The following is a 22,723-nucleotide window of genomic DNA, read 5'->3' on the forward strand; positions in this document are numbered from 1 at the left end:
AGGCTGAAGGCGGTCTGCATCAGAGGAATTTTAGGCATTTGGGACAATCTTTTTGCAGGACCCTTGCTTCTCAACTCGTTACCGAAGTGGCAGAGGTCTTCCCCAACAGAAGCTGACTCAGACGAGAGCAACTTTGACACAAACTGCCAAAAGGGAAACAGACTCCGTCTGCGAGATCTCTCGGATGTATAGTTTCGTATGTTTCCCAAGGTAAGAATCATTTCCATCCCTTTCCCTGCTGAGAACATGCGCCAGGGAAGGTCTCTTGCTGGAGCAGGATGAAGGGACGGCGAGGCCATGGGTGGCTGAGGCTCAGCCGCCACATGATCAGGGCTGCCTCAAATACTGAACAGCCACTGATCCAGGCCAGGCACGCGCCCTGTGACTCTCACGTGATTATCCCTGTGTGCTATGTTAACCAAAATAGGCAAATTATTTACGAAACCATTTTTTTTTTCTGTAAAGCAAAATAAATATATACAATTCAAGATACTTTTCTCTTCTAAAAAGGTACAGCTATTGTAAGCTGAACATCAGTAGGAAAATTATTTCAGAATCTGGATGTATGATAAGTAAACATGATTGATGATCATGTTTTCAAAGTTCTAAGAGACGATGAAATCACAAAACACATAGAGTGAAAAATAACCGACTGTGAAAAGTACTGGAAAATATGATGCCATGAAATTTGGAAAAAGAAAGTCCACAATCCTTAAAATTGATCCCAAATCTTGGAGGGACATGAACCATTTTAGAAACAGGTCTCTGTTTCAATACCAACGTGTTAATCTGTTTTGTATCTTATAAATTTCTGTTTGCTTCTGTAAACTTGCCAAGGAAGTGATGAGGGGTTGCAGATGTGCGGTAATTTGACTGTTTCCTTTTCTCAGCTGGTCTCAGTGGCCTTCGTCACTACTTGATGAGCAGGCCCAGTCGTAGATGACCAGCGGAATGCTGACCAGAGAAAACAACACCCCCAGACCCAAGAAAAGGGCAGCCTGGAGCAACAGAAAAGCAAGAAGGGTTATTTGCAGCAGAGCAGACATTGCCCACGTACACCTGGGAAAAAATGGCTATGCTCCCCCTCTCCCTTTGTGTCCCCTTGTATGTGGAGTTTGTTACAACCACTGCTCAATCTTTCTAAAATCCTGTGCCTCTGATTCTCCAAGGATGGGAAACTAAGAAAAACCAGCTATGCAGAACCATCCTCTGCATTCTGTTCTTTGACTTCATGGTCACCCAAGAGTGAATCTGTTCTACTGCCTGCTAGGTAGCTTCACAGCACTTTTTTTTCCCCCAATATGCCACACCCACAGCACATGGAAGTTCCCAGGCTAGAGGTGGAATTGGGGAAGACCGGGTCCCTTGTCTAAGGCTATGTGCTAGATCCTCTGACCAGTTTTAAACAGGGGGCAGGGTGGGAGAGGCCCAGAGAATTCATGGGCGATAGAATAGGTCTCCACCACTGTCAGATTTAATCTTAGTTCACCGCTCTGCCAGACTGGCTCCTCCCTCCTCTCTGTCCTCGAGAAGCCCTTCCTGGTCAGATTTAGAAGGACGAGGGGATTTATGGCTTTACGGATAATCCTGCTGGGGGAAGCAGATACTCTACCAGCCTCCACACTGCTTTTCCTAAAGACACAGGGATGGTTGCCCGTGCCTGTCTCTCATCTGGGTCTGTTGACTCAGGCAACGTGTCAGGTTGGCGTGCTTACTACCTGGGAGGGCAGCTGGGAAGCCTGCTCCGAGGCCAAACATAATGGTGCTCTAGAAGGTACTCAGGTAGCAGCCACTTCACCCCTCCTTCCCTCACCGCCTCCAAGTGCACCACCTTCAAGATGCCCTTGAACTTCACCAGCCCTGGGAACAAGAATCCCAATATAGAAAGGTAGTTTGTGAATCCAAGCCTGTTGCTGCAAAGCATTCCTGTCAAATCCTAAAAAGACTCTTTCCACTTACTCAGCAGAAGGCAGCACGTGTTCCCTGGACTGCAGGATGGAGTTACATGACCAGGAATGGTACAGAACCCGGTGTACTGCCTAAAATCTCTGAGCCCCTTTCCACATCAAATCTTGCTAAAGACAAGGCATCAGCCTATAGAGATACAGGATGACAAATGGCTAATCTCTCAGCTGGCCGTGCCTCCCCCCTCAGAGCAAAAGCTAAGGCACAGTAAGAGCCAAACGTGAAAAGGTACTTCCAAGGAATGAGCAAGGTTCTGATATGATCCTTGAAATTTCCCAAATGGGCAAACACTAGGACTGCCACATCCTCTCGAGGTCACTAAAAAGTAGTGTTAGATAGTGGAGATGGACTCTTTATTTGGCATATTCCAATGAAAAACTCATCAGAAAAATGACAGTGGCTGGCATGAGACATACCCAAATTCGCTGAGTTCCTTTATCTCCATCCTGGCTTGTGATTTTTAAATAAAGAGATGAAGGAAGAATGAAAATAAGCATATTAGCAGATGTAACTCCTGAAAAATAAAAAAAAAAAAAACTTGCGGTTGTTATCGTGAAACTTTAGCTTCCTACACAGCCATCGTAAAATAAGCGTCAAGTCTGAAAGCCATACCTACGACTCCAAAAATATCCTTCATTGTGGGTATGAAGATCACCAGCAAGTTGATAATAACCAAGAGAATGAAGGTCACCAAGACATGACGACATAGGTGAAACTTTGTCTTCTTAGCCAGTTCAAATAAAGATGAACGAACCTGCAGGAAGAGAACAGATTCTGTAAAGCCCATAGCAGGCCGTCACACTGCTCCACAGAGTGGCTGACAGAGTCGGTGTACAGGCACTTGGGACATGTTTTTCAAACCTGGTGAATTTCTTTTTATTTACTTAGTTTTCTTTTTTAGCTGCCACCCAGCATATGGAGTTCCTGGGCCAGGGATCAGGTCTGAGCTTCAGCTGTGACCTATGCAATGCCAGATCATTAACTTGCTGTGCTGGGCCGGGGACTGAACCTACATCCCAGGGCTCCAGAGACACCGCCAACCCACTGCACCACAGCGGGAGCTCCATACCTAGTGAATTTACAGATAGCTTAACAGTTTGGGAAGCAGGGGGCTTGACTTAAGACGGAAAGTCTTTCTCTTTACGAATAGGTAGTTTTCTTTTGTGGGGGGATAATTTGTCTCATCTAAGACTGAATGTTCTCTTCTGGTCCTTTTACCTTCTCCTTTCATGGATGACTGAGATGCCAACAGTCTATCTACATTTCTCTGAGAAGGAGAGGGACAGAATGGAGTTCCTTGAGGGTGCCACAGGTTAAGGATCCAGTGTTTAGGATAATTGCAGTGGCTCGGGTCTCAGCTGTGCTGTGGGTTCGATCCCTGGCCCCAGAACTTCCCCATGCTTTGGATGCAGCCAAAAAAAAGAGAAGAAGAAGAGGGACAGATTAATTTGAATTAAGACTCATCCCATCAGGTTCTTGTTATGGCTCAGCAGAGTAAGTCCCCAGTGTTGTCTCCATGAGGATGTGGGTTTGATCCCTGGCCTTACCTCAGTAGGTTAAGGATCCAGCCTTGCCATAAGCTGATACACAAGTCACAGATGAGGCTCGGATTCTGCACTGTTGTGGCTGTGGTGTAGTCTAGCAGCTGCAGCTCCGATTCGACCCCTAGCCCAGGACCTTCCATATGCCACAGGTGCGGGCGTAAAAAGGAAAAAAAAAAAAAAAAAAAGATTCATCCCATCGGAAGGCTACCCTAACTCACTGATCCCACTTTCTTTCCCAAGAGTCTTGGCGTCTTTCCCTGATGCAGACACAATGATGCAGGGGAGTTCCCTGCAGCAGGCTTGCTCTGCCAAGTGGCTCCTGAAAGCAGCCGGAGAGAGGAGACCTTGGCTTTTCTCAGATGGCACCGAGGCCCTTTACTCACTGTGAAGAATAACACCGGCACTGTGAGGATGACAGCGACAATGACAGCCAGCCGCACGGTCAGGATGAGGATGTCATCTTTACTCTGGTACTTGTGAAGGAGGTCCGAGTGCACGTTGTCTAAAATGACGGGAAAGTAAGAGGCTATTAACACGAGGCAAAAGCACATCACGGAATGACGGTTTTTCTCAGCCACAAAGAATTTATAAACTAGAGGGCAAGGAAAGTAGCGTTCTGGGTGTTGAAATGTCTGTTAAACAATTGATCAAGCTGAAAAGAAAAATCCCCTGCGTGAGACGAGCCCCACACAGACCTTTCATGAAAAGGAATGTACAGTACAAATCACACAGAGTGGCAAAAGCTTAAGTTACACTAAACTAAACCTTGGCGTAAGTTGGGATTAAAAAGACCTATGGTTGAAGCACAAAGCGCTTCTTCATCTAGATCCTCCCCTACTTGGTGCCACTCGGCAAACGATGTCAAAGGGTCGGTCTGGCGGCGTGGACCGCAGGCCACTCGGAACCCCTTTCCAACTCTCCTCTTATAACTCAGCTTCCAAGCAGCAGGAGTGCTCCTGAAACCTGACCACCTCAAGGATATCATTCTTCTCTCCCAGGTATGTTTTTCTCATTAAAAATAAATGCATATGTATATATTTAGCTTATATACTTGGAATTTTTCTCAACTCAGAAAGTTGAACTTCGGAAAGTATCGTTTCGAAGGCAACCAAAGCTAAAAAGGCAGCCGCCGAGAGCCAGAAAATGCTCACGCCTTTGACAAGGGGTCTCAAGGTGCAGGGTGTGGAAGTCTAGCTCTAGTCTGGGCCATAGACTGGTCTCAAGTTTTAGAAAAAGGAGCCTCGGGTATAATAAAAATCTCCTTAGTTATAATTTCCTTGATGCAAAATTCATAACCTTTTAAAAATAGCTGAAAGGGTTTGGTGTTCTGTGTGGGAAAAAAAATTGATTCACAAAGAAAAAGCATAGCTTGAATAAGATAACGGTGAGACTGTTCAACTAACAGGAGGCTCTCTGTCTCTCCCGCCTCTCTTTATCCACCCCAAGCCCGGCAACTCTGCAAGAACCTTAGGAAAACCCTCTTTCTGCAGGAACTAAATGTTGTATTTATGAATTCATTAGACAATGCTATTCTTCATTGCTTGTGAAAATGGTTCCAATACAACTGTATAATCAGCGTAGCCTTTCTCTCCAGGCTCAATTAATCACCTAAATGTGTTTAAATTTTGAGACATTTGTGTTCATGAAAAAAAAATGCCCCCGAGAAATGTTATTTAATAGAGAATATGAACTATATGTACTTAAATTTAAATCTGGTCCCAAATTATAAAGATAATGAAAGATGTGATATAAAACTGCAGGATGACTGACAGAAGAGAATGAAGAAGGAGAAAAAGAAGGTAAACTATGCATACAGGGTCAATAAAAATTATAAAGGAAATCTTGTTCTTTTTCAGATTTCACTTCTTTTAACTTTCTATATCATTCCTGCAAATCATTACAAGGCTCCACCTTCTGCTGAACAATCTCAGGTGTTTTATTTTTAATTAACGCGGAGTGTCACGAGTGTAGCACACTCTTTCTCACTTTCAAAATCTGTCTCTGTCTCTCTTTTCTATTAATGGAATCTGACCCAGTTTGCAACAGCAATTAGGAAAACCTTCTCTGATACAGTTTTAAACTCTCCTCAGTAAAGGTGGCATGCTTACAAAATGCAATTTTTTTTAAGGTCAGTATTAGAAAAAAATTCAGTATGTTGTTTCTGTAATTACTCTCTTATTTTTTCCTTTTCAGGGCAGCACCTGCAGCATATGGAAGATCCAAGGCTAGGGGTCCAATAGAAGCCGTAGCTGCTGGTCTATGCTGCAGCCTCCAAGCTTCATTTGAGACCTGTGTTGCAGCTTTTGGCAACAACGGATCCTTAACCCACTGATCAAAGCCAGGGATCAAACCACATCCTCATGGACACCATGTCTGGTTCTTAACCTGCTGAGCTACAATAGGAACTCTTCAGTAATTATTCTTGTGCAGTCTGCATAAAGAGGTAAAGGAACCATTGCCATTTACTTTAAATAGAAGAAAAGACTGGCAAAATCAATGGACAGGAGTTCCCACTGTGGTCGGAGGGGATGGACAGCATCTTGGGAGCACTGGGACAAGGCACAGTGGGTTAAGGATCTGGCATTGCCAAAGCTGTGGCTTGGGTCAGGCCTGTGGCTTGGATCTAATCCCTGGTCCCAAAACTCCATATGCTCGGGGGAGGGGGGGAGAAGGCAAAAATGGAAAAAAAAAAAAATCAATGGACCGATTCGTGGCTTTTTTGCACTATCATGTTAAAAGTTATTTTGATATTAATTTCTACTGATGTACTCACTACTACCTATATTTATGTACGGACACAAGTTACTTACCATAGAATGTCAAGTAACCAAAAATGGCAGTCAAGAAGTACATAACAAACATGGCGAAAAAGGAGATATTTGAAACCATCTGCATCTTTTTCTGTGACCGACTGAAAACAAAGACAAAAGAATTTGAAAAGTGAAAAACCACGTTACTGAACGTAAGCACCAAGGTTAACACTGAAGAATGTAACTTAACTTTCTATCAAGCTGGGGCCAACCTGACCTGCTGAAATCACCCCCAGCAATTATCCCAGGGTACAATAACCTCTTTTACACCAAATGGGTATTGCGAGAGAGCGAGCTGTGGAACTAACAATCCCTTGAGTGTTCTTCCCCATTCTTTTGAAAAGAATATCAAGTTCCCATCTGAAGAACAGAGAGTATTTATTTTTCAATATTTGATACTATCTCCACACAGCACACATAGGAAAAAAAAAAGGCAGAATAAATTCCAACGTTGTTCTCCCAGCCCCAGAGATCAGGGGCAGAGCTAGAACTTGACCTTGGGTATTCTGCTGCTAAAGCTGCTATTTAGGTTCTGGTTTTCCCATCAAGTAGCCCTGGAAGCCCGTATGTCTCCAGAGCAATGCGTGCCCACGAGCTCACAGCAGGGATAATGAAAGGCTGTCTCTCCATCTCTCTCTCCAAGGTCATGTTCACTCTGGGAGTTTACTCTGGGAGTTTGCCCAAACAATTAATCTACAAGACTTGAATTCAAGAGTAGACTATTAGTAGTTACAACATTGGATCATGTCATAATAGGCAATATGGAAAACAGAAAAATTGAGAAGTACCCACATGAGAAAATCACAAACTAAAAGCTGGATTATCAAATTTAAAAGATGCCAAAGACATGTTTAAACACCTTAGTTACAGGATCATAAAGTAGGACCACTGTGCACATAGGTAGATGTAAATATGTCAATATTTACTCAGGTATCAGTTAAATATGAAAGAGTAAGAATCATGAGTTGAATTCAATGCTAAATGACATCATCTTTATTTTTGTTTCAAAATGAAAATAGACAGCTATACTGTACATCTTTTCTGAACTTAAGACGATGACATAAGGCCTACTTCAAGAAACAAGAAAAATCTCAAACAATCTAACCTCACACCTAAAGGAACTAGAAAAAGAAGAACAAAGTCCAAGGCTAGTAGAAGGAAGAAAATAATAAAGATCAGATTAGAAATAAATAAAATAGAAACTAAAAAAGACAATAGAAAAGATCAATGAAATTAAGAGCTGGTTCTTGGAAAAGATAAAATTAACAAGCCTTTAGATACACTCAGTAAGAAAAAAAAGACAGAAGGCCCTGATAAATAAAATCAGAAACAAAAAAGGATAAATAACAACAAACACCACAGAAATACAAAGGACTACAAGAGAATATTGTGAAAGTTATACAGCAACAAATTGGGCAACCTAGAAGAAGTAGACAAACACTTAGAATCATAATCTTACAACCAAGACTGAATCATGAAAAAATAGAAAATCTGAATAGACCAATTACTAAAACAGATTGAAATAGTAATCAGCAACCTCCCATGAAAGAGCCCTAATAGCCCACACAATCCTGAGAAAAAAGAACAAAGCTGGAGGTATAGATTTCAAACTACCTTACAAAGCCAAAATAATCAAAACAGCATGGTTCTGGGAGAAAAACAGATAAATAGGTCAATAGAACAGACTTGAGAGCCCAGAAATAAACCCACAGATATGTGGACATATATTTACATACACACATATCTGTAAATTAAATCAAAGGAGCAAAGAACATAAAATGGAGAAAGGACAGTCTCTTCAAAAATGGTGTGGGAGGAGTAGTTAACGAATCTGACTAGGAACCATGAGGTTGTGGGTTTGACCCCTGGCGTCACTCAGTGGGTCAAGGATCCAGCGTTGCCATGAGCTGTGGTGCAGGTCACAGACATGGCTCAGATCTGACATTGCTGTGAGCTGTGGTGTAGGTTGCAGATGCGGCTCGGATCCAGTGTTGCTGTGGCTCTGGTATAGGCTGGCTGCTACAGCTCTGATTAGACCCTAGCCTGGGAACCTCCATATGCCGCAGAAGCGCAGAAGCGGCCCTAGAAATGGCAAAAAACAAACAAACAAAAAAAGACCAAAAAAAAAAGGTGTGGGAAAAACTGTACATACAGCCACATGCAAAAAAACTCTGGAAGTAGACCATTATCTCCCACCACGTACAAAAACCAACTTAAAATGGATTGAAGACTGGAATGTAAAACTTGAAACCGTATAACTTCTAGAAGAAAACTAGGTGGTATGCTCTCCGACACCAGTCTTTAGCAATATCTTTCTAGATATGCCTCCTCAGGCAAGAGAAACAAAAGCAAAAATAAACAAATGGGACTACATCCAACCGAAAGGGTTCTCCACAGCAAAAGAAACCATCAACAAAATGAAGACGACCTACTGAATGGGAAAATGTATTTGCAAATCATGTATCTGATCAGGGGTTAATATCCAAAATATACAAAGACATACAACTTACACAGTATACTCATATACAACTCAACAAAAAAGGAAAACAACCCAATTTAAAAATACGCAGAGGCGCTTAATAGACATTTTTCCAAAGAAGACAAACAGATGGCTAACAAGTACATGAAAAGATGTTCCACATTGTTAATTATTAAGGAAATACAAATCAAAACCACAATGAGATATTACCGCATGCCTGTTAGAATGGCTGTTATCAAAAAGGCAAGAGATAATAAGTGTTAGAGAGGATATGGAGAAAGGGGAACCCCCATACACTGCTGACAGGAATGTAAATTGGTACAGCCACTATGGGAAACAGAATCGAGGTTCCTCGAAATATTAAGAACAGAACTCCCATACAATCCAGCTATCCCACTTCTGAGTAATTATCCAAGAATACAAAAATACTAACTCCCAAAGAAACATGGACCCCTATGTTCATAGCAGCATTATTTATAAGAGCCAATATATGGAAACAACCTAAGGGCCCATCAGTGGATGAATGGATAAAGATGTGATACACACACACACACACACACACACACGCACAATGGAATACTAATCTGCTATAAGAAAGATGAAATCTTGCCAATTATAGCAACATGGATGGACCTTGAGGTTAGTATTCTTAGTGAAATATGTCAGATAGGGAAAGACAAATACCATATGATCTCACTCATACATGAATATAAAAAACAAAGAACAACCAAAAAATAAGAAAGAAAAAGACGAACAAACCAAACCAAACCTAAAGATATAGATCCAGAGAACAGCGTAGTGGTTCCCAGGCGGGATGGGGTGATGGGGAGGCCAAGATGGGTGAAAGGGGATCAACTGCATGGGGACGGGTGGAGATGAATTTTTGCCGGTGAGCCAGATGCAGTGCATACAGAAGTAGGAATATAAGGCTACACACAGGACATCTATGTAAATGATCAACCAGTTACCTCAAACAAAGAGACTATGCCACGTGACTATTTTTATGTAGAAAGTCTGGTAACAGACCAAAAAGAGAACCCATGAGAGGATTGATAAGCAGGCCTTTAGTTTTCTCTACAGTAGCCCCCCCCCCAAAAAAAAATCCATTTAATCATCGTAATAGTTTAAAATGAACAACAATATTTTTTGGTCCAATTTGTGGTCTTAACACTAAATTCTTTCTGTCTGATTTCCCAGCCTTTTCTAACTAACCCAAAAGGCAAATCAGACGCAATGGCATTTGGTAGTTCACAGATGAATCTGAAGGCTATTACTATCCCTTTGCAAAATAGCCATAAGTAACATAAAGCAACATAAATACTTGAACTCTCTTGAGTAATATAGTATTTGAAAAACCAAATTAACCAAAAAAGCCCGCATAGTAAGCCACGTTATATATCTATGGCCAAAACATACTGCAGGTTTCTGATTACTTTTCGCTCCAGAATGGCAGAAAGTCAATGTTGAAACCAGGCAATGCATCGGTGGGGGTTCATTATATGAGTCCATTTATTTTAACATAGTACTTGCCTATTAATGAGGGGTTGTAAAATAACTCAGTTTGTAAAACATTAAATCTCTTACTCTTTAAGCTCGCTGTAAATTGGCAGGACTGATGGGTGGCAGACAAAGGCAAATGCGATCGTTGGTAGCGCATACACGGTCTATTTGAAAGAAAAATAAATAAACATTAAGGAAAGACTTTTTTTTTTTTTTTTGGCCAAGCCTGTAGCATGCAGAAGTTCCCAGGCCATGGATCAAACCCTGCCACAGTAATGACCTGAGCCACAGCAGGGACAATGCCGGAGCCTTAATCCCTACGCCACCAGGGAACTCCAGAAAAGACAATTTTACCAAAAAATTATACAGCTCCAGTATTTCTGAGCTGTCTTTTTATGTGACAGCCCTTCAGAATCCCTGGATTATCTGGTTATTAGGAGAGCTTTGATATCTAAAATAGGAGCAGCTTTTCTAAGACAGCTTATCCAGCTTGAGACATTAGGCACTTGGCACAGAGGGATTTTAGCTGGGCTCACCTACAGTGTAATTTACATCCTCTAGGCACTGCATCGCCCGTATTGACATGGCCCTAGCCAGTCACTGAGGACTTTCCTACATTATTTCACTGAGTCCCCACAACAACCCTGAGACAGACCAGTGCTGTTTCCTGACTCTCTCCCAGTCAGGCTAGACAGCACGCCCAGAACGTCCACTTCTGTTTTACTGCTCTTTGCTCTATATGGGGTGCATCAATCAGACTCAAAAAATAGTACCTAAAAAGAAAATTACTTTCTGAAAAGAAAATTTCTTCACTACTTTGGCTGTATCATTAAACGGGGGCAAGGGAGAGATTCGATCTAAATTAGTTTTCTTAGATACGATTTTTTAAAACTCTCAAATCCAACATAGTGACTTCTTATGCAAAAAGAAGTTAGCAGAGAAAGAGGGAAAAATAACATTTCTCATGCTCTCATTTTGCCCTAGCACTGTACCAGGCACTTCTAAAAACCCTGTAGATTTAGAATAGAATTGTTATTTTTTTACAAACGGGGTTGATAAGTCACCCGAGGACTCAAATCCAAGCTGGACTGGTTCCACAGTCCCCTGTTCCCATACTATTGACAATTATCTCAATATGTCGTATGAAGGTTCCTCAAGTGCCAATCTGTGGTGGTATCTGTATTTCAACTGTGCAAGCTAGGGAAGGTGGAAGCATTCCTTTCCACCACCACCAGATAAGAAGGATGTTATTCATCTATTTGTAAAGATCTACAAGGAACAGCAGAGCTGAGACAATGATCAGAAAGGGGTTTTCACCAAGAATACTTAAGGTTGTCCTACACATAAACCGGGTAAAAGGAAGCAAGAAATAAACAATTTGTATGTTTCTCCAAGGTCCCTAAATGGACTATGACATTTGTAAGCAGTGGTACTGTGTTCTTCTGAAAATGAATACATTAAAAAAAAAAAAGTTTAATGAAAACAAGTAGGAGAAACACAGTGTCCTTAGTAGAAATGTTTTTTCTGTTTAAAGGATAGGAAACTTACCTTTGAATTGAAAGTAACATATTTTGGTGTACACATGTCAGCATTTGTTGCATTAGGACTTGTTGAATTTAGCTCTGGATCACTGCAGGAAATTTGAAATTTCTTGTAGATAACCTAGCATTAAGAATAAAGGAGAAACAAAAGAGATGTCATCAAATAAAGCCAAATAATTATTGCATGGCATTGTACTACGGCAAAACCAAACCAACCAATCAGCACTTACCACAATGAGGAAAAAAACCATACAGCTCAAGGAAAATCCACTAGTATAGCCGAGATAGCCTTCAAAAAAAGTTTTAAAAATTATCATTATTTCATCCGTCATCTCTGTCAATGCATTACTTCAAGCATAGTTTGGGGTCTCCATAATATTTGTACATGTTAATCTAAATACAAGATTTATTATTGGATAGTGCTACCTTATTTGGCAAAAATGGTGACTCCGAATTAAAACCTTGTAGTATTTATGTATTTTGATCCCAGCTCTTCCTGACACAGTAGAGAATGCAGATTCCCAGAGAACAGGGAACAAGAGCCTCCCGAATTTGGCCACAGGTCTCCCTTGTTGTCACTCGGATGAATTCCTATGGCCAACTCCCTTTACTCCTGGACTCCTGCAATAGTTCTTGATTTATGTACTTACTGTGTACCTACTGCATATGCACAGAGGAGAGAAGGGATTTCTAGGGATAAATTGAGCCCCTCAGGATCTTTTCCTTGCTCCCCTTAGAATCCGTAGGAGACCTCCGACCATCATTCGTTCCAGAAGGGCTGAGTTAAATGGTCTCTGGGAGCTGCACTGTACTCAGTCCTGGGGGAGAAGAGCCCTTCTCTCCTTAGACTGAAATGAGCTCCGTGTATGTGCACAGAAAAGCCTCAACACAGATTCGGCAACCGGAAAATGAAGGAGCTTCAAAAAAGTCTGCTTATAGCTCTTACACGACAGCTAGAGAGGCTTGGTATCTCTTGTACAAAACTAAACAATAAAACTATGGTCGGCAATCTTTTGGGGAAGAACTCTGAATGCCTGCCTTGAATGAGCCTGAAACGATAGCAAAGGCTTTCAGGCTTTGGACTAGACGGCATGAAATTCCCGTCACATCAGAGACCCTTGTCTCCAAATAGAAGCACACACACAAATGTCAAAACCAAGTGGATGTGGCTTGCTGATTATCTACCACTTTTGACTTTTCACTTCTCTCTCTCCCTTCAATGAGTAAATAATTGAGACCAGGTAGACTCTGAAAATTTAAGAGTGATTTATAATTTAAGAGTGGGGTATAACATCAAGATCTTCTGCCTTGATATGAGGTTTGAAATTCTGCCTGTCTAAAATAATCAGGGTATGTCGAGGAGAATTTCATTTTCTGGACTTGGTGCTGCTAGAAAGAGCTCTGTCTGCTGACGGTCCCAGGACTTCTCCCCTCCATGAATGAGTAGAGGGATAGCTTAGGAAGTCACATACTGACCAGTGTTTTTATCCCATATTAAAGTTGAGCCTGATTAATACCTATAATATATCACTTAATCTTTACCCTGCAAGTGACAGTAGAGGGCAAGGTTGTTCATCTTGATTGGGTTTCTTTCTTTTTTCTTTTTAGGGCCATACCTGTGGCATATGGAAGTTCCCAGGCTAGAGGTTGAATTGGAGCTGCAGCTGCCAGCCTACACCACTGCCACAGCAACACGGGATCTGAGCCGCATTTGCGACCTACACCACAGCTCATGGCAAAGCTGGACCCTTAACCCACTGTTCAAGGCCAGGGATGGAACCCACATCCTCATGGATACTGGTCAGGTTCTTAACCCACTGAATCACAACAGGAACAGCCTGGTTAAGTTTCTGATTCATCTGGGCACTGGAGAGACTACAATAAAGGTGAGATCTTTCCTTACCCAGGTTCTTCAAGAGACACAGAGGAAGAATTATGCCAAAGGTAACGACCACCACCAGAACTCGGCCATCCACATACCAGGGTCTGAAAGGCATTTAAGCAGTTAGGTCAAATTTTCTTAGAAATGGACTTTTTTTTCCCCCCTCACATGTAAAATTTCACAATATCTTATTTTTTTTAACTATTATTGATGTTAACCATTCATTTCTATCATTATTCAGGTCTTATCCAAATACTTTTTTTTTTTTGTCTTTTTGCCATTTCTTGGGTCGCTTTCCTGGCATATGGAGGTTCCCAAGCTAGGGGTCGAATTGGAGCTGCAGCCACCAGCCTCCACCAGCGCCACAGCAACACAGGATCTGAGCCGCATCTGCAACCTACACCATAGCTCACGGCAACGCCGGATCCTTAACCCACTGAGCAAGGGCAGGGACCGAACCCGCCACCTCATGGTTCGTAGTCGGATTTGTTAACCACTGAGCCACGATGGGAACTCTTTATCCAAATACTTTAGCCCATGTGATAGAAGAAGGGATATTGCTTTTTTTGCCCCTGAATTATTTACATGGTTTCAAAGCTGAATGCACAGTGCATTCTGTCAGATTACAACTTGTCTTATCAATTATTGAAAGAGAAAGTTCCTTTTTTGTTTTGCTTGTCTAATATCATCAAAAAACAAATCACAGGTAGGCATGGCTTTCTCCCTAATCCCTTATATTTGACCTTGAATGCTGATGACAGAACACTAAGGATTCTGGCTTCTATGATACGCCCTTGAAAGAAAACAGAGAGACTCAGACTGACAAGAACTGTTAAATAAGAGGTAGTCAAAACATAAGGATGTGCCAAATGCAGCTGCAACATTTCCCAAGGTTAGCTGTATCTTTAAGGAGGATGGCTTATGTCAATTCTGCTCCCAAGATGCTCTGTCCCTTCTTTGAGAAAGAGACTCGGATCTGAATTTTGCATATTCTGCCTCTGTGTTAAGAATACTCCATATCTGTTCTATTTCATAGAAACTAGACGTAGATTTCAGGCTCTTGGGAAAAGGCATTATCTACCATTTACAGCAAGACCAGTGAATCTACCTTTTAAGTGCTCAGATTCAAATGGCTTTCCCTGCTGCCTTCATTTATATACCCCCAGCAACAGCAAACCAAGAAAAAACAGCCAAGGGGAAACTTTGTTTCTGCACTTTTCTTGAATCAAAAACTTTGGTTAGCCCACATTTCAATTAAGAGCCTTTGAGTTTTCTCTCTCTCACACACACACACACAAAATGGTCTGTAACTTACGAAAATGTCTCTTCCTTTCCCATTAGAAACTTTATGGCAGAGGGTAGTTCATTTTTCACTATGAAGAGGTAGCTCAGCATTGCTAGGGAAAAAGAACATTTTTAGAAAGAAGGTACAGAGGCTCATGTTGCAAGCAATGTGAAAGGTTATCAGCCTATTCCTAGACTGACCTTCACAAAGATACCAAGACAGCTGTAGATACTGTCCCAGTATCCTTGATTATAAGGGATTACCATCTCTGCTTTACTTTCCAATGCCCCGTTTGGGGAAAAAAAAAAAAAAAAATTTGTTCTGGCCACGCCCATGGCATGTGGAAGTTCCCAGGCCAGGGATGGAACCCACACCACAGCAGTGCAGTAGGGACTGGAGCCACAGCAGTGCCAACACTGGATCCTTTGAGGCTGTCAAGGAGCTCCCTCGTGCACCGTTTTAGCAATGAGAATGATACTGTGTGAGTTATGTTAAATTTCATGCAGCCACCCAACCACAGGCATTAGAAAAGTCAATAATGTTCACATGCTTTAAGATACAGACAAACATGATCTTTTTACCTCCAGTGTTCTGCAGTGAGGTGGCTCCAAAGATGACAAGTTTCCCTGTGGTGCCGAAGACCTGCTCTCCCAGTTTTTCATAAACCATGCAGCCTGTTTAAAAACCATGGTTGAGAACATAAGAAATGACAGAGTTCCCCCACATTAAAGACAGCCAAGATGTCTTCATTGTATTGACTATTCTCCAAGTTATTCTACGTCTTTATCAAAATCATATAAATAGCCTTCTTGGCTTTGCAAGGTTTAGGCTCTCATTGTGCAATAACCTCTTGACATTTTTAAATGTCAGATATGACCACCATTTCTTCTTTTTCAGGTTGGCTACAAAAGCATTACAGGTAAATGATTAGGTCATAAGCCTTTTTGTTTTTTTTAAACTATGTCTAAAATCTCCCTATTTTACTGGGGGGAAATTCCCACTCTGATCTTATTCTCAGTTCTGGTGTATATTGTTAAAATAAAGATTTGATTTTAAAATAAAAATCCTGATGGTTAGGAAGAAAGGTTCCTTTTGATGTAATTACCTGAACTGATTGGGCTACCAAGGAATTATCTTAATATTCCAACAATGCCTCATGGGTCCTCGATAAAACAACAAGCTGAGAAACATGTAATAACCACATCAGAATTCTGATCTTTAGTAAAATTTAGTTCAAAGATTTGTAGCTCGCAGTGAACAGCAGATAACTCTGTCAAAAGAGTCATTTGGCTATAGCATAATTCGAAAGTGTTCAACCAACTCATCTCAATAATACTAAAATATTAAACCATTCATGAAAAAAATGTGTTTATATTTCTCCATAACAGTTCAGCTCACATTTTCAAAAGGTTCACAGAAAGTAATATGGGTCAGACTATAATTAAACTTTTGTTGAATCTCTCCTAAGACTGGTGTTTAAACCCGACAATGGTCAGATCCTCAGTTTATTACAAAATGTTCCAGTTAAATGGAGTCGTCTGTATACAATAACAGTCGGTGAATGTGGATTTAGCTGATGTGAAAGTCAAAGTAATACAAATATAATCCAGTGTCCCCAGAATAGAAAATAAACACTTCAGGTATTACACTGCCCAGAGAACGTGAAGTCTTTTCCTAGCACCGTCACTCCCACACTGCCTCAGAGTCACATTTTTCTCCTTGGAATAGGCACAAAAGAGAATGAAAGCTCTGTTTGCTTTTAAAACCTTGGAGGCTACAGTATAAAAACATGGGATCCTTGTTTTGAATTTAGAAAGACCTAAGGAAAAACTGAGGCCTTTAAAATGAAGTCATCTTAAACCAGAAAGGCAGGTATAATTGAGGGTATGGAAGGTACTCTTTAAATGACAACCTTATTTGCTCGCTACTCATAACAATTTAATTTATATGTTGCCGAATCTACGTCTCTAGATAAATACCACGGTAGGTCTTCCAGAGGGCAGGTCAAAGTACTGTTTTCCTTTTCGTAATCAAGTTGCTAACCACGGGGAGTATCTTCTGTTCACAGTATCACCGTGAGAATCAGTCACCCCGGCTTAATGAAATTAGACTTGCTATCGGCTTACCTGTTTCCTTTGAACAGATCAACAGAAGGTTGATTGAATATATAGACAGAAGTGTTACTGAAGTCAGAAGTACCCTAAAGCGAAGAAAATAAGTCTTGTGATAACCATGAAGAACACAAACTCTGACCTTACACTGTGGAAGGGACAAAGCTGATTTATATGTTCTATGGGTAATACGATTTATTGATAGTATGCAAATCCTGGACTCTATTAGCCACACCTTCCTTAAAAACCCTCAATAAAAATGTTCTACCCACTAAAGAATGGCTCATTAGAATGCAACGCCAAGAATGCAGTCGTTTACGTAGTTCAAAGCTTAAATAGCTCTCTGGGATCATTTCAGTTGAGGTGACCTTAAAACAACATTATGAAAGAAAGCTTTTCTGGTCCTATGGTGCATTTTCCTGTTACATCTGAGTGAGAAAGTATGAGGAAGGGGGGTGGGGATGGAGGGTGGGGGCACCAAGGGAAAGGCTGGCAGTGACCACGTGAATTTGGGCACCTGGCTCAATTTCTGCCATCCCTAGATTCCTCACCTACGATCTAAAATCAAATGGTGTCTAGGGTCCTTTTCATCTAGGTACCCTATGGCTATCTGTGAATGTATATATACTGAACCACTGAGATAATTCACTTTTTTTTTTTTTGGCACCTGGTTCCTCTTAAAAGAGTAAGTACCTCTTTTAACTGATGGGGAAATGCTGACAATCAAACGGAATGAAAAGACCTAGCTGAATGGCAAGCTCATGTTTTTGTTTTGGTACACCTGGCTCATTATCCAACCATCCTTGAGGAAGAAGCACCGTTAAAAGGATGTGGGGGATGACATAGATTGTTTCTGAATTCCTTGGTTAAAACAACTGAAAACAGATATCATAATTGAAAATAAAACCTATTTATTAAAAAAAAAAAAATTCCAGTCCCCTAGATGAAACCACCCACTTCCGGATGTAAGGAAGCACATCCCCGGAACAATGCGTTGCCACGACTGAGTCCATGTTTGAGTAATTACGGTGATTATTTCTCCAGCAAGCACTGCTGAGCGGGGCTTGCCCCTCCTGCAATTCTCTGCGTGGGGCTCTTCCCGGCCCTTTCGCCACCCTGCACACCTGCTGAACCACCGCTCAGATATCACCTCCTCAGGTGCCTTCCCTTGCCCCAGGCAGAAAGACTGCTTCTTAGCTTTCTCCTCTCTCGCAGCATTTTGTTTCTCCTACAGGCAGTGCAATCTCCATGAGAGATAAATGAGGGGGTACAGAACAGTCAGTGGCAGAGCAGGTGGACTGCCAGAGTCTGGCCAGAAAACATAAAAGGGCCATAGAGTTCGGCCGAGATAAAACAAACACTGGGAGCAAGAAGAGAAAACCTAACTTTGGGTGAAGGTCCAACTGACCAGCTAATCAAGGGGAACTTAGGTTAAGATATGACGGCCAAAAAGTACATTCAGATATACATTAACTCGGATCACTGAGCAGGAGGGTGAATAAGAGGGTAAGTCCCTTGTTATCTATTTTGGCTGAGGGACACAAAAAACTGAGAGCGAGCATTTATTATCATCCTGTAGTTTTGAGACATGTAATGGAACATGATTTGCTGTCGTCTGCCAGAGAGTAGGATGCACGACACTAACTGTGGTATGACTTTTCTTTCCTCTTTCAAGATGGTATTTACGTGGAAGACGCCAGCCTCAAGTTTCACTCAGAGTTCACTCCTTTTGATGCTGAACCCCAGGTGGCAACTTCCACATGTGCACGTGATAGGCCCCAGGGCCTTTCTGTGCTGCACCCAAGAGTCTGGGCTTCCCAAGTGGGGATAGAGGGACGCAGTTTCAGGCTTAGCCACGTGCTCTTCTGGAGGACCCTGTCCTCCGTGGAGTTGATTCTTCCGAGACTAAGCAGGGGAGGAAAGGGCCTCTTACCCCTGGGCCCCAGGATAATGAGTGAAGAGTGTGACCTTCCAAAACCGCATGTCTCACAGGAGGAATAATTACTAACATCTCCCTAACAGTTAACCAAAGGCCCCAAGCCTGGGAGAACTGGGTATTTAGCAGCAAAAGAAGCCTTCGAAGGACACATCTCTTCCCCAGCTAGTCGCCCTAGGACCACATGTTCTTGCACGTGGCTGCCTCTGAGCCATTCTACTGGGCTGGGTGTCTTCGTAGATGATGCACAGCTGGCCTGTGGCCCTTGGCTAAAGGTGAAGGATGTCTTTATAAAACTCGTTATCATCTCTTTTGTCTTTTCCAAGTGGGAGGAGAGTGTTGATAGGGAAGATTCTAGCAGGGAGCTCACTTTTTGTCTTTCCTCCCCTTCCCGACAGCAGAAGGACCTCCCACGGTGAGGACAAGGAGCCCCCTGCCCCCATGTCTGAGAGACAGCACACTGCACCGCCCCCCGCCCCCAGCAAAGGACCCTAGCAAGTCTGACAGCCAATCCCTGAAGATCCTTTTCTCCATCCCTCCCAACATACAGACTGTCCCTTCCACGACTGAAAACAAATATAAAGCAAAACCATTTTTCTCTCAGGTCACGAAGAGGCAAATGCTCTGTAAAATTCCAAGACTGCTTTAGCTTCTAACAGAATCCAACATTAATGGGATTGAAATTTAGAAAGGTGCATCTCCCTATTTAGATTCTTAGAAGCAATGGGTTATCGAATTGGTTACCACAGATCCACAGATTGGTTTAAGAGGATCCCGTTGGAGCTGACATCTCAAAGAAAGAGCAGGAGGGATGACTCGAGAGAACGTAAGGACTTATTTGAACATTTCTTCTATTTTGACTATTATCGTGCCCCTATTTGACCCATTAAGTAGTTGTACATATAGTCTGGTTTCCTGGAGGAGAAACATAAACATCCCTGTGCTAAGGGGAACAGTAGTGAGTCACTCCTTCATTTCATCTGGGCATCATGTAAGCTTTTTATTTTTTTTAGTTTTTTCCTCTGGCTGCACATGCGGCATATGGAAGTTTCTGGGCTAGGGATCAAATTGGAGCTGCAGCTGAGGCCTATGCCACAGCCACAGCAATTCAGGATCCAAGCCAGGTGATCTGCAACCCACACCACCGCGCACAGCAACGGCAGATCCTTTACCCACTGAGCGAGACCAGGGATTGAACCCTCATCCTCACGGAGACTACATCGGGTTCTTAACCCCCTGAGGCACAGCAGGAAGTCCTCTTGTAAGCTTTCACATCGTTAACCACTGACCAAAAGTTGTAATACAGCAAGGGCAAAAGCTGCTTGCCACAAAAGGCATGGTTCAATGGGAACCGAACCTTGGCAATGGGCAATTGAGTTAGCAAGGTACTGATAGCTCAGCCTTGAGGAGAAGGGGACCTAGAACGTATAACTGGACACGGGCCCTGGAGAAGCAGTGGTGGAAGAGTTAGTCTGGTGAAGAATGAAGTCAGGGATTTTGAACACTCTGGTGTCAGCGATACTTCGAGAAATGTAGTACACGACCATCCCAGGAGATCGTGTGTCCCTCGAGAAGAAGAACAGGAAACAGAATTCTAGACTCCTGGGCTGGGGAGAGACCTTTAAAGACTACCCTGTGCCCAGCTTTTCACCAGGGATGGGGAAGCCTCCCTGCTCTGTGCCAACACATCCAGGTCTGCAAGGCATCTTCTGTCGGGGGACACTTACGCAACCCATCCTGTTTCTGGAAAGTGCTGTGCACTGGAACTGAGGCTGAGCTGAAACTACTGCTGCTATTTCTACCCTAAGTCCTTCTTTTCCCCTTTGGACCGACTTGAATCTACTTGAAATCTAACCCCTCTCCCACCTAAAAGTACATCTGATGGCGCTTATTTTAAGACGGTGCTCTTTGACTTAAACATCTCCAGTACTTTCAGCTGTTCCTCCTGTGATGGAGCATTCAGGCTGTTTACATCTCAGTCGAGGTTCAGTTTCTCAACCATCGCTGTTAGCGGCTGTGTGCCAAGAAAAACACAATACTCTCACATTGGTTTTGATCCAAACAGTGCAAAGCACAGTAAGCTTATTAATTTCAGTCGGACATCCGGCTTCTTTTAAGGCAACCGATTTTGGTTTTCATTTTTATGGCAGCATGTCACACATTCCATTCTTATTGAGCTTCTAGTGGGAACTGCTATTCGGCCAATCTTCCTCATTCTATCCTGTGTGCTTTTTTAAAATTTTTCTTTTTAGGGCCCCCCCTGCAGCATATAGAAGTTCCCAGGCTAGGGGTGAAATTGGAGCTGCAGCTGCCAGCCTATGCCACAGCCACAATCACACCAGATCCAAGCCTCATCTGCAACCTACACCACATTAACCCACTGAGCAAGGTCAGGGATCGAACCTACATCCTCATGGATACTAGTCAGGTTCTTTTTTTTTTTTTTTTTTTTGGTCTTTTTGCTATTTCTTGGGCCGCCCCCGAGGCATATGGAGGTTCCCAGGCTAGGGGTCAAATCAGAGCTGTAGCTGCCAGCCTACACCAGAGCCACAGCAACGCGGGATCCGAGCCGCGTCTGCAACCTACACCACAGCTCATGGCAACGCCGGATCGTTAACCCACTGAGCAAGGGCAGGGGCCGAACCCACAACCTCGTGGTTCCTAGTCGGATTCGTTAACCACTGCACCACAACAGGAACTCCCTAGTCAGGTTCTTAACCCGCTGAGCCATGATGAGAACTCTTATCCTGTCTCCTTTTTAATTTTTTTTAATTTTTTGCTTTTTAGGGCTGCACCTGTGGCATATGGAAGTTCCCAGGCTAGGGGTCCAATTGGAGCTACAGCTGCCGGCCACAGCCACAGCAACTCAAGATCCAAGCCACATCTGAGACCTGCTGCACCACAGCACACAACAACTCTGGATCCTTAACCCACTGAGCGAAGCCAGAGATCGAACCTGCAACCTCATGGTTACTAGTTGGCTTTGTTTCCACTGAGCCACTACAGGAACTCCCTGTGTACTTTTTTTTAAAGCCAAGTGCAAAGTTCTGCAATTTTCATTCCATTTTACCTTTCTAGTCTTGAGATATCTTTAAATTTGTTCATCCTTTTTACTTATGTGTCAACTACCTCATCCAGCTTCCTGTCTGGAATCTGCCTTCACCTAGGGCACTGGTTCTAACTGACTGGAATAAGATCATCTGGAAAACAGCCCCTCATCCAGCCAACTGCTCTGGTCAGACGCCTGGAAGTCAGACACCCTTGACCTCTCATCTACTCTCTCAGGCCTCGTATCTAATTCACTGGCAGGTGTCCTATCATCTCTGCCTCCCCAATATATCCCAAATCTATACATTTATTTTTTCCCATCTCCACGGCCACTGCTCTAATCCAAATCACAACCATCTTTAACTTCTGGGCACCTATGATAATCTCTGCCTGTCTCCCTTTTCTTGCCCCCTCTGATCCATCCTCCACCCAGCAGCCAGAGTAATGTTTTTACTCTATTGTTTTATTATGTTTCTCCATCACCAGACTCGAGGACAAGCCATGACTGTTTAACTCACAGTCATGGCCCATCCTATTTACCTATTTACATGAAATGCCAAACACAGCATGCAGCAGACTCTTAACCAAGAATAAGCAAATTTACAAAGATTAGGCTCTCATT

The 22,723-nt window shown here is 42.6% G+C and overlaps 1 protein-coding gene across 3 annotated transcripts in view; it reads right to left on the bottom strand.

Annotated features, from left to right (window-relative positions):
* Nucleotides 1-203: 203 nt before the first annotated feature.
* The window catches only part of SLC38A1 (solute carrier family 38 member 1), a 66,171-nt gene continuing 43,651 nt past the window's right edge, over nt 204-22,723 (bottom strand). For 2 of the 3 annotated variants that reach the window (XM_047788040.1, XM_047788043.1), the window contains 12 exons: nt 17,133-17,206; nt 15,588-15,680; nt 15,037-15,118; nt 13,743-13,825; nt 12,070-12,128; nt 11,847-11,960; nt 10,383-10,462; nt 6,320-6,420; nt 3,893-4,011; nt 2,578-2,719; nt 2,382-2,479; nt 204-998 (listed from right to left, as the gene is read on the bottom strand). In XM_047788040.1, the coding sequence (XP_047643996.1) occupies nt 897-998; nt 2,382-2,479; nt 2,578-2,719; nt 3,893-4,011; nt 6,320-6,420; nt 10,383-10,462; nt 11,847-11,960; nt 12,070-12,128; nt 13,743-13,825; nt 15,037-15,118; nt 15,588-15,680; nt 17,133-17,206 (1,147 nt within the window). In that variant the 3' untranslated portion in view covers nt 204-896. The remainder of the gene's footprint in view (nt 999-2,381; nt 2,480-2,577; nt 2,720-3,892; nt 4,012-6,319; nt 6,421-10,382; nt 10,463-11,846; nt 11,961-12,069; nt 12,129-13,742; nt 13,826-15,036; nt 15,119-15,587; nt 15,681-17,132; nt 17,207-22,723) is intronic. The other variant, XM_047788041.1, reaches the window with a different exon arrangement.

Source organism: Phacochoerus africanus, chromosome 7, assembly GCF_016906955.1.
Source record: "Phacochoerus africanus isolate WHEZ1 chromosome 7, ROS_Pafr_v1, whole genome shotgun sequence".
Classification (NCBI taxonomy): Eukaryota; Metazoa; Chordata; class Mammalia; order Artiodactyla; family Suidae; genus Phacochoerus; species Phacochoerus africanus.